This window comes from Eptesicus fuscus, chromosome 3 (genome assembly GCF_027574615.1).
Source record: "Eptesicus fuscus isolate TK198812 chromosome 3, DD_ASM_mEF_20220401, whole genome shotgun sequence".
Classification (NCBI taxonomy): domain Eukaryota; kingdom Metazoa; phylum Chordata; class Mammalia; order Chiroptera; family Vespertilionidae; genus Eptesicus; species Eptesicus fuscus.
In genome coordinates this window covers 8,229,624-8,242,192 of record NC_072475.1, presented here as the reverse complement: position 1 = coordinate 8,242,192, position 12,569 = coordinate 8,229,624, and the positions used below count along the sequence as shown (strand labels likewise).

General features: G+C 43.2%; 1 protein-coding gene across 1 annotated transcript in view; it reads right to left on the bottom strand.

Annotated features, from left to right (window-relative positions):
- Window positions 1-2,290: 2,290 nt before the first annotated feature.
- The window catches only part of TRAPPC10 (trafficking protein particle complex subunit 10), a 73,774-nt gene continuing 63,495 nt past the window's right edge, over window positions 2,291-12,569 (bottom strand). The window contains exons 19-23 of the mRNA XM_008145663.3: window positions 12,359-12,485; window positions 11,126-11,296; window positions 5,691-5,868; window positions 3,361-3,555; window positions 2,291-3,085 (exon numbers count right to left, since the gene is read on the bottom strand). Of these exons, the coding sequence (XP_008143885.2) occupies window positions 2,847-3,085; window positions 3,361-3,555; window positions 5,691-5,868; window positions 11,126-11,296; window positions 12,359-12,485 (910 nt within the window). The 3' untranslated portion in view covers window positions 2,291-2,846. The remainder of the gene's footprint in view (window positions 3,086-3,360; window positions 3,556-5,690; window positions 5,869-11,125; window positions 11,297-12,358; window positions 12,486-12,569) is intronic.

The window sequence follows — 12,569 nt, the reverse complement described above, 5'->3', positions numbered from 1 at the left end:
AGCTTGGTGTATAAAATGAATAAATTTAGAGAAAGGGACATTTTCATGAAAAAATCAAATTTTAAAATCATGTAGGATTTATTTTTAAATCACAGTTAACAGTGAAACATTTGTGTCAGCCTAATTCTTTAATAAAAAATATTTAACGTTTCATTTTATATACACACCTGGAGTGTTTAAATTCATTTTATAACAATCTTATTTTAAACACTAAAGAAAATTTGAATATAAGTCTGTGTGTATTTTCTCTACTGACTTTTTATGGGATATCTATCCTCATCAACTAAGACTTACTAATTTAGGAATCCAACCCACTACAGCCTGTGCTGACAATGGAACTGTAGGTAGAAGTCATTTTCAGATTAAATACATCTATTTTCACATTAGAATCAGAAGAGTTATAATTTTTCCAATCATAGGAGACCCCATGAAATTCACCAAAATTATAACTTACTTTCTGTTCCTTTTGCTAATATTTACATTTCCACACATATTTGCAAAGTAGCTGCATATTGTTTTTTTTAAGATGCATATTCTAAATCTGGCTTCATAATTATTTAACAGCTGCTACATCTTTATCAACTAAACCAGCTTGTCTCAAACCCATAAGCCTTATTTTATTTAAAACACCACAAAAATCCAAGTACAGCCTTTAAAAAAAAAAAGATAAAGTTTTAGGTGACATTCTTCTTTTGTGTAAAAAAGAAAAATAAAATTTAAAAAACAGAGGCATTCATGTAACTTATATTGCAAAAGATCTTTTGGTTAGGGTAAAAAAAACACACCTGAGATAAATTTGATTTCCTTAAATTTTCAGACAGTAAGAAACCTCCATAAACATTTGGATTTCCCCTTCATTTTCCCCCCTCTCTATAATTAGAGAATGTCATCCTGGGATTAGAGCCCAGACACAAAGAGAAATAAGGTTACCACTGAATCACACTGCCCCTTCCAGAAGGAAGGGGGAAAGTTACACATGGATTTGTCCCCTGGGCTCCAAGGCTGACCACGAGGATTAGAGCTTCTCTGGCCAAATCAAATCTCAAAAGATCTCTTCATTCACAGGGCCTGGTAGATCTTTGTAGGGCAATCATCAATTTTTACAATAAAACAAATGTATTTTAGAAACCCTAAACCATCATTAGATGCCGAAGTTCTAATTTGCGTAAATAGGTGACCAAGTTTATTTGTTTTAAATGGCTCATAAGGAAAATAAATTTCTGGAAAGTTTAATTAAACACACAAATATTTATCTTCTTCACACACTTCTCCAATTTCTATAAACGAAAAAGACATGGGGGAGAAATGACACCACCTTTATTTGTTGAATGAGTTATAGACAACCTACAGAAGAACAGTGACGACGGCTCTGTTGTATATGTACTGATCTGACCTTTTACCCCTGGACCACCAGCCTCTCTCAAGCAGGTGACAAGCCCCGGCTAGTAGCAGCTGCAGGAGGCTCCTATTTCTGTAAGGCTTACACATTTGAGGTTATTCACATGAAGCCCCACCCTCACTTGCATTAATTTGTTCAAGTTATAATTCCAATCACACTTTCCTAGTGAATTAAGAGTTCTCTATTCCATATGTACAAAAATACATTGCTTTGGAGAGCTGGAAAAGGTTTAATACATACAACACTTATTTACAAGCTGTGACTTTCACACCAATAAAAACAAATACGCATTTATTCTGTCCTTGATTTTTGGTGCAACTTATACATAAACATTACATCAGTTAATTTGTACTTTTAAAAATAATAAATCAACCATATGTACAATTAAATTTACAACCGAAAGCAAATTAATCCATTGGTATGATATAACTGCAATTTAGTGGACCAGCAGAGAATATGCCAAGACTTTCGTCCCTCCTACAACCAGACTAGAAATGCACTGAGAGGACCCCTCTAATCTTCACTTAATGGAACCTCTAAATTTCTAATATTTAAGGTGCAAAAGAAAAATATTGATTTTACAGTTACAATTAGATGTAAAGACTTTAAGTTTAAAGGTGAGAGAAAACACAACATATTAACCCTCACATATGACAAAATAAATATATTTTTAATTTCAAGTGCATATAATATTCAATCAACATTATGAGGGAAAAAGAGTCCCAGAAACATTTATTCCTAAACTGCTTCAACACTGAACTGTTCCTTAGGCCCTGCTCTACCTTAAAGTACCTTTAAAATGGCTCCAGTAATGGGTGCTCCAGGTCCGCCCAGTTTGACATCCCAAGGCACAGAAGGGGTTGTTCCCTCCCCACCCCACCCATTAGCCCACCCACCTGCCCTAAAAGGGTATTTTTCTAGAAAAGCACAACTAGATGAGCTGAGGTAAAGGACTGTGTTACTCCTTAGGAGACTGACAAATCCACCTGGTCCAGAAATTGGGCGGCCGTGTGACCAGAAAGGCACACACGTGTTACTGATAAGACTGCAAGGCCTGCTGTGTGCCTCCCTGGAGGACACACAGACCTCCATAAAGAACCAGAAGAAGAAGGGAAAAAAGAACCGGAAGGTTGTCTGGGTGAAAGACCCCTATGCAGAGTGTTCATGAGCAGGGAGTGAGGGATAAGGAAGTGGCTCTGGGCCAGCACTGGGGGACACCAGCACAGGGACCGGGAGATGAGAAAGTAACAAGCAACCTTACACCACTGACAACACAAACTTAACGTTGGACTCAGCTGACGGGCTGCACACTGAGACGCTCTGATGCTTCCATGGCCAGGCAGAGTCCCCAGATCTGGTTAGAGCTAGAATGACAATGGAGAACAATGGAATAGGATCCCTTGGAGTGCATTCACGCTGGGTCTGGGCGTGTTAACCGGAGGAGTGGTCATGTGACACTGACTTCCAGAACATGGTCATCTTTGCTGGGGATGACCAGGACCTGCATGCCCGTGCTGGAGTTGAAGACCTGACCGGGCGGCAGCGCCTGCAGCCGGGGCATAGGCAAGCCTTTATGCTCACTGCTGGCGGCCGAGTGCACGCTGCCCCTGCTCTTGATGCTGCTGCTGTCCAGCTGGTCGTCCACGTGCTTGTCCACCGACAGGCTGTCGTTTTCTATCCAGCTGTCTGCAAAACACACAGGAAGTGAGATGCAGGCCACAGAGCCGCGGACCCTTTACCCACCATGGGGAGTAGCAAGCCTCCCAAGACAACCTTCAGGGCAGCAGCATGTTAACTCAGGCAACCCCGTAAGGAACCTAGCACACCAGTCCTCAAAGGATCGAGCTGCAGAGCAGCTGCCTAAGGCTTGTCACCCTGAGCAGGTTTGGGTTCTAGGTTCCGCTGGCCCAGAGAACATGCGGTGATCCGCAGGCCTGCTCCCCGCACCACGGAGTCCTTACCAGCGTCCAGTTGTGAGGAGTGCGCAGAGTGATGTGGGAGGTACTTAAAGAGCCTGACGTCGGGAAGGGGCAGGTAACCCGCAAACAGGGGCATCACCTCCATGTGGACTCTGTGCGTTGCCTGAGCGACCACAGGCATGGAGATGACTCCAGAACTCTTCCCACACACTGCCCAGTTGCTACTGTTGTCGACCACTGAAACAGAGAGGGAAACACTGTCTTACTGGAAAAGGGCATGCATATTCATACAAAACAAAAGCATCAACAGTCTCACTCTCAGCATAAAATCCCAAACTGGGGCACATGCCTCTGTCTCCATGTCTTGTGACTGCACGTTCCAATAAGACACACATGGTGGAGTAACCAGGACACATGGTGATGCCCAGGGAAATCACTCTTCTCATCGATAAATGAACAAGGATCAATTCTGATTGAAATCACCGCACAACCTGTGTGATACTTCGGGAGCATGGCTGCCTGGCTGCTAAATGAAGAATGGGGACGGGACCAAGGTGGCATCTTCTAATGGGTGGCATCAGAGCAGAGAGGCTAAATCCCAGTTGCCGCTCAGAGTCTAATACATGGTAGGTGTTATTATTACTACTAATAACACAGCTGTGTATAATCCAGTGCAAGTCAAACACCTAACTGAGCCGTCACTCCAAAGTCTGTAGGACAGCATCGTTGTCCTCAGGAAGCAGATGGCCCTGCAAAGAGGTCAGAGCATCTGGGTCACAGGGAATCAAGCAGGAGCCCAGGAGCATGTGGCTGCAAGTTCTATGAGCAGCAAAGAAGGGGCTGCAGAGGAGGGCTTCCTGCAGATGGGGAAACCTCTGAAGATGAGTGGTGCCAAGGACATACAGCATCTGGAGGGACACAATGGAGCAGCAGTTCCCAGAGTGTGGTCTCAGGGCGGGTCAAAGCCATTTCACATTCCTGTCCTAACGCTGTGAAATGATTATCGACTCACAAGAAGCTGCAAACAGCAGAGAGGCCTGTGTGCCCATCGCCTGCCTCCCCAGCCTCGCTGTCTCCTGTGATGTAGGACCCGGGCATCTGCACAGCGCAGGGCGCCAGACTGCCAAGCTCGCCTCGACTTCGCCAGCTGTGGCTACTCAGTTTTGGGTTTTTGCAGACATTTTCTTTCAATTGAATGACATGAGCCTGTCACTTTAAAGAAGTGGCCAATGATACAAGTCTCATCAAAAATTAGAATTTTGGAAAACTTGCATTTGCGATGGTGAGCTTGACAATGTCCCTATAATCAGACCATCCTGATGAGTTCAGTGTGAGCTTGAAACAATGTGAATCTGTGAGGGTGAATGAAATTGCCAACATTGGGAAGATCTGTATAACCCAGGAACCACGGTGCCCAAATAACCAATGCATGGTGCTAAAAAGTGACGCCTTTCAAAATGCAAGACAGATAAAAGGATTTCATGAAATCCAGTACAAAAGGGTCATTCGTGTGATCTCAGACTTCACATAGTACCTAGCCTGTAAAAACAGCCACTTGACAAGTTTTGGTGTAGTATCAAAGAATATCTAGTTATCTGAAAGCTGTTAAAGTATTCCTCCCGATTCCAGCTACATAGGTGTGTGAGGCTGGAGTTTCTTCATGTACTTGGACCGCCATGATCACTGCAGACCGAATGCAGCAGACAGGAAAACTCAAGTTACCCCCAGAAGCCGGAAATGAAAGAGATTTGAAAGAATGCAAAAACAAAGTTGTTTTTCTTGCTAGTTTTTGTTGTTGTTTTGGAAAACATTTCTACTATTTTAAGTAAATAAGTAAATATTTGGCTCCTCAATAATTTTTTAGAGAATAAAGGGTCCTGACACCAAAAACTGAGACCTGGTCCTGAGACCTGAGGAGGAGGGCTGGGAAGGGGTGTCCAAGCAACCAGCGATGAAGCAGGGGCCTGGGCGCAGGGGGTCACTGTGGGGGTCACAGTGGGATGGGGAAGTATGAAAATGTGACGAAAGGAGCTGGAGGGAAAAGGGCAGGAGCCATGACTACAGGACACCTGAACTGCTGAGCAATGGAGTTCAGACTCTGTGAAGACCCTGAATCACAGCAGAAAGGAAAGGGCAGCTCCAAGTGCTACCATGTGCTCAGCTCTGAGCCCAACTGCTGGATAACACCTGTTAGAGAAGACTCCATAACAACCAAGTTCAACTTCCTGCGAGCTTAGGACCACTATATAAAAACATTCAATTCCAGAGCGTTCTCTTTGGACAAGGAACACTGCACTCTGTGAGAGAGGGCACAATCACTCGGCACACTGGATCAGCACAACAGTTAGGAAGAAAGAAGCCTCTGAACCCACCTTCGTACATCAGCTTGGTCGAAAAGTACTCGTCGGATTCTGTCAGTGCTTCATCCCTGTCCACTTCCAGGAGGTCCGAGAGGCGCGTGATGGACACCTCCAGGGCGCAGAGCGAGCCTGTCCTACAGAGCTCCGTCCCCGCGGGGGGCAGAATCTCAGCTTTCACGGTATATAAGGTCTGGGCGAGAGGGGGGGGAAAGGACAAAGGAGATGGGTAACACTGAAGACAAATCTGAAGAAACACTGTGAGGCAGACAAGGTGCTGCCCCCAGACTCGGAGGAGAACGGAGGAGACGCCTGCCCAGCGCTGTGCCATCTGCCAGCAGAGCAGCTGCGCTTGCCCTGAACGACTCGATGCTCTTGGGAGGCCTTGCTTCACTGCACAACAGCACAGCGCAGTGACTCTGTGTGCCCGTCACCCACATTCCAGATTATCAACATGGCGTTCGTTTGCTTCCTCATCTATCTACGCCGGTGTTTTTTTGTGTGTTTTTTTAAGTGAACATATCAAGATTTTGTCATATAATAAAAAAAAAAAAATGAAGCTTAGAACTGGATCACCTGACCCTTTCTCTTATCTCTTCCCAGTTCAAAATGCTCGCACCTCTTAATAGCCAGCATTCTCTTAGATCTGCAGTTGGGCACAACACATTCAAGCCTCAGCACAACCTTCTTCGTAGTTTTAGCCTTTTTTCCCCCCGGAAAATCAGCTTAGTTCCTGTCACGCCACTTCCCCTGCGCACACAGAGAATCCGTGCCCTTCTTGCACTGTGTTACTTGGTGGGGTTGATGCTTGCCACACTTACAGAAAGTCCCGAGGGTTTTAGGAACGCTCACCATGTTTGTGAGAGCACTATCGGCAGGGAAAAGCTCGCCTGGGGTATTTTTAGCAAATTTCAGATAATCTGTCATTTTACCTGTGTATGCTTCAGTATGTAATACTAAACACATGGGCATTTTTTTACCAAAGAATAATGCCATTACTACAACTAGCAAATTTAACATCAATTCCTTGGGATTACCCAATATCATGTCCATAACCAGCTTTCTCTGCAGTTTCCTTCTTCGTGACATGTTTATCTGATATTCACACCTATTCACACTCACCCAACATTTGCTTGCCACCCAGGACAAAGACCCAAAGCCCGCCAGGGGATAATGCCCACCTACCGCACGCTGCAGGCTGCACTAAGGAAGGTGAGCTCCTTTCTTTCAGGACACCATTGAGTGTAGCTCAGCTACTCCGTGTTGGCCCAGCGGGGCCCTAAACTGGCCCCTCGTGCAAGCCACACCCTGGATCAGCGGTCACCAACCTTTCGGACTTCACGGACCACCAGTGGTCCACAGACCACCGGCTGGTGACTGCTGCCCTTTATAACAGCCTAGAGAGTCACGAGCAAACGTATATCCTGATACAGTTTCTCCAGTACCTGAGATCAACAGTCTCCCCTGCCTCCCAGCGCCTTCCCCTATGAGTCCCTTAGTAAGAGCTCTGTGGGCTTACTCAAGCCCCGGTTGGAACTAACGAATCCAGTCTTAGTTCAAGAACCACAAAGCACTCCACCCACAGACCCTAATAAAGGCATGAGCCCCAGGTCCTGCTCCGTGTGCACTCTGCCCTGACCTCCCGGTGTGGCCCCTCCAGGCATGTAGGGTACCTCCTCCAGGACCTGTGACTAATAAACTCTATTTCAATTCCCCTTGTGGTCTATTGCTGAACCATAGCCCACCATCCAGCTACCTGTGCTCCACTTACTGTTAATTTACTAAAATCATAACAGATATATAAAGTAATTACTTAGAGTATAACTCGATTTAAGGTGTTCTGTTGTTATAAAATGTTCAAAGAAGATTTCACGTTTTTCTGGGAGCTAACAAGGCTGAGCACTAACCCTGATAGGCCTCGATCAGCGGTTTGTTTCCCTGTCAAACACCCAATCATGGCTGTTTGGGGACAGGACAGACTTGTACCCATCGGAAGAGGGCTGCACTGGAAGTTTATGCAAGTCTTCAACTGGACGTAAAAGATGCCTGCACTTGTAGGTACAAATGGACACAAGCCCTTGGATGAGCAAGGAGACACATGTCTGTGGACTGGGGGAAGCAGCAGTGGCAGGAGATGAAGGAACACTGCGCAGGGAAGGATGGCACCACGGTAGAGCTGCTTGAGAAATCTGCTCCCAGGAAGCTCACAGTCTGGACCAGGCATCCTCAAACTACGGCCCATGGGCCACATGCGGGTGTTTTTGCTGTTTTGTTTTTTTACTTCAAAATAAGATATGTGCAGTGTGCATAGGAATTTGTTCATAGTTTTTTTTTAAACCATAGTCCGGCCCTCCAACGGTCTGAGGGACAGTGAACTGGCCCCCTGTTTAAAAAGTTTGAGGATCCATGGTCTGGACTGAGTGCAGCCGAGGTGGAATGTGACTTGTGTTCAGAGCTTGGAAGGAAGCGCAGCTACAGACCGATGAAGGTGCGTGTGCTCCCAAGTGTGTGTCCCTGAGCTCACTTTTTGGCTGCATGTGAAATGCAGGACAGCAGCCGAGGGGAAGCACAGGTCCATAATCTAACAGTGAAGTGCCTCCCAAACCTGACAGCAACTGCTGAGGCTTCAGGGACAGTGTGAGAAATATTTACAACTATTTATTTAGAAATAAACCTTGGCAGAAATAAACTCTAACATTTATGGCCAAATGATTTTCAACAAGTGTCAAGACCATCCAATGGGGAAAGAACAGTGTTTCCAACAAATGGTATAGGGACGCCTGAATAACCACATGGGAAGAATGAATTTGGACCCCTGCCTATCACCATACACAAAGGCTCACTCAAAACAGATCACAGACCTACATGTAAGAGCTAAAACTATAAAACTCTTAGAAGAAAACATGAAGGAAATCTTTTTTTACCTTGGGATAAGCAATGATTTCTGAGATTCTGGACCAAAAGTACAAAAAATAAGAGATTAGTAAGTTGGACTTCATAAAAAGTAAAGATTTGTGTTTCAAAGGACACCATCAAAAAAGTGAAAATACAACCCACAAAATGAGAGAAAATACTTGCAAATCATATCTAATAAGGTACTGATATCTAAACTATATAAAGAACACTTATAACTCAGTAATAAAAAGACAACCTTATAAAAAGTGGGCAAAGGACTTGAGTAGACATTTCTCAAGAAGATATATAAACGGCCAATAAGCACATGAAAGATGCTCAACATCATTAGCCATCAGGGAAATGCAAATCAAAACCACGAGATACCACTTCACACCCACTGGGATGGTTCTAATAAAAATGACAACACAACTAGTGTTGGTGAGGAGGTGGAGACGGCAACCCTCGTATGTTGCCAGTGGGAATGTAAAGTGATGTCTCTTTGATAACTGAAAAACAAAATGTGGTCTATGCACACAGGAATATTCTTCAGCCCTAAAAAGGAATGAAGTTCTGATCCTGCTAAAAAATGAATAAACCTTGGGAACACCATTCCAAGTGAAGAAAGCCAGGCACAAAAAGATCACACACAAAAAGATCACACACAATATGATCCCATTTACATGAACTATTCAGAATAGACAAACTCATAGACAGCTTGGCCTCTAGGAAGTGACTGCCAGAAGTTGAGAAGAGGATGGAATGGGGAGTGACTGTTAATGAGGCACATAGTTTCTTTTTGAATGATGAAAGCGTTCCACAGTAAGACTATGGTAATGGCTGCCCACCGTCAACATACTATGATCATCAAACTGTACCATTTAAATGATACATGGCATATCAATGTGCATAGTTTTTTTAAACTATAGTTTAAAAAAAAAACTATGAACAAATTCCTATGCACACTGCACATAGCTGCGCTTCCTTCCAAACTCTGAACACAAGTCACATTCCACCTCGGCTGCACTCAGACAGTCCAGACCAGGGGTCCTCAAACTTTTTAAACAGGGGCCAGTTCACTGTCCCTCAGACCGTTGGAGGGCCGGACTATGGTTTAAAAAAAAACTATGAACAAATTCCTATGCACACTAGCATATCAATCATATCTCAATAAAGCCTTTAAAAAAAAGTGGTATCCATATATCTGGTCCTCAGTTGTGAAAAGAACAATCTACCAGATTGTTTCTCTGGCCTTTTACTCAGCTTGTACAGTGCTAAAGGAAAAATTTTCTATATTCTTTATTTGAAGAGGGAGCAAAAAAGATTAAGGTACCAGTGAAAACTGCTAACCAGTTAATAATCATCTGTATAATTAAACCAGATAAATTTCTGCAGACCCTCTACCATGTGAATGACTTAATGTTCAGCTGCTATTAATACATCAAAAAGGTACCTGTTTGTACTACAAAAAGATAACTATGCTAGTGATCATGTTTTACACTATAGCTAATATGGAAAGTTAAATAAGACAGAGGGTCAAAACAAATAGTCTTTTGGTTGAAAGGAGATATTGAAAAGGTTGCTAATCAAGAGCTGTCAGCACAAATACTTCTCAAAGTGTTGACAATTTCAGTAATAAAGAGAAGAAAATGAAATACCACAAAATTGTTGAACCTTGAAAAATATAGGTTTGAGCTACGTAAGACTGCTAATACACAGATTTTTAAAATAAATACTGTAAATGTATTTTCTCTTCCTTATGATTTTTTTAATAGCACTTCTTTCCTCTAGCTTACTTTTTTGTAAGAATATATAACACGTAACATACAAATATGTGTCAATCGTTTGTTTATGTTATCAGTAAGGCTTCTGGCCAACAGTAGGCTAATGGTAGATAAATTTGGGGGGAATCAAAAGTTATAAGGACACATATGTAATACCTTAATCAATAAAGAAAAAGTTATATGTGGATTTTCGACTGAGTCGGGGTGGGTATTCCTAATCCCCCAAGTTGTTCAGGGTCAACTGTATTTTCATTTTTAATTAGCTGTTCAAAAATCCAATAATTTCACTAAAGAAACAAAAACCAACTATCTACTCACCTAGCTCAAGGCTACTTTAAGCTCCATGAGCAGGCTATAAAAAAATCTTCCTAACATTAAGGAAACTTCTATGACATTTTCACTTTTTCTTTTAGAAAACTAGAGATATGTCTTTATAACAAAAACGCCCTGTGTAGTAGCTAATGATCAAGATGAAAGGACTCTACTAAAGTCAACTAAGGAGGAGAAGGGAGTAGCAATAAGTCTTCGGTCTTTCTGCTTATAAACACTCACTTTAGAGCCACCTGCAATAGTGCACGTGTATCATGTCACCTGAAAAAGACCTGGGATCAAATACAGTCAGTCAGTGATTAACTACCCTTAGTGTTCACTATTTTCTTTGATCTGTTGCTTCATTATATTGAAAGATCTTGTCTAATGTTTCTAAGTTATAAAGAATACATGACTTTTCATTTTCCCACCCATCTCACCACAAAATATATATATAATACATACAAAAAAGTTTTCCACTTGAAATTCATAAGTATAGGGCTTTAAGGAGATAGACAGCCGTTCTTCAGAAGCTGGGCGGAATTCCATGGAGAACCGGCCACGCAGAGAAGGGGGAGGCTCTCGCGTCCACGTCAGTTCCCAGACAAAGAACACCGACTGCTGGCTGCAGATGTGCTGCAAGAGAGTCGGTGTCATTGCACAGAGAAAGCCACACTCCGCCAACAATGCACACACACATACACGCACAGAGAAAGCCACAATCTGTCAAAGACACACTTCCTGCAATGGGAATGTGGGTGAGCCAAAGCAGAGACCCCACAGAGCTCTGCTACTGACATCCAGAGTGTGTTGTGCTAAGTCCTGTACCCCCACCACTGCTCCTGCTCCTCCTGCCTGCCCTTGCCCTCAGAGCAGGATGCACAAGGTTGGTAAAAAGATTTTAATTTTTTAAGATTTCATAAGTTTCACAGCAAAGCAGATTAAAACTTAAGGAATGTTTATTAGTATATAGTATCCCATACATTTCCAAAGTGGGAAATGCATTAAAAAGGAAATCTACATCCATGCCAATTACTTTGTATTTAACATTAAGTTAAATGAGGATCTAGCACCACCTCACACAAAAAGTCCATACCTATAGCACAGCCATAGAATTGGGTAGTGTCAGATGTTACTTGGGGAAAATCCTTTGAAAATGCTAAAAATTAGGCATTAAGAACCTTTGATCTTTTAAACACTTAGCACTTACTGTCTAAAATGCATGTGACAAGTGAACATGAAAAGCAAGGCCAGATTCAACCAGGCAGTGTGAACATGGACATGACCCCTTTACACCAACACCTCTGATTTCTTCCTGGGGTGCGGGCAGGCATTGAATGACAGGCAGAATGAAACAGCCACCATTCCCTGTCCACATGAGACTAAGAATAAGCTTGTAGTTACATAAATCTGTACACAGGGTAGGACAAGTGTAAGATTTAATTCTTCTAATGAGAATCTAATCCCTTCATGTACCACTCAGCCCACAGAGTGGGGGGTGGACATGCACGCTGTGGCACAAAGCTGTGGTTCCCAGCAGTCTCAGGGGCAGGTGCTGCTTACTGACCACCAGCACGCCATTCTCTATGTGGAGAGGCTTCATCTGCCATGTCCACCAACGCGTGTGGTGGCTCGGTCAGTACACCCTTGTTCTCCTGTGTTCTGTCGAGTTCATGCTCAATTCTGGAAGACGGTTACCTGCTGGGATTTCGTGTTCAATGGCAGTAGCTGCAGGTCAGTACTATCCCCAGTGTCTACAAGATCACTATCTGACAGGCGAAAGTCAAGTTCCGACAGATTCTGGACACAAACTTGAATATATTTCCTAAAGCAGAAAAACAAAAAATATGGCTTTGACATTTAAGAACTTTATGAAAAATACTTTGGCTTTGTTAAGAAGGCCCTCTTT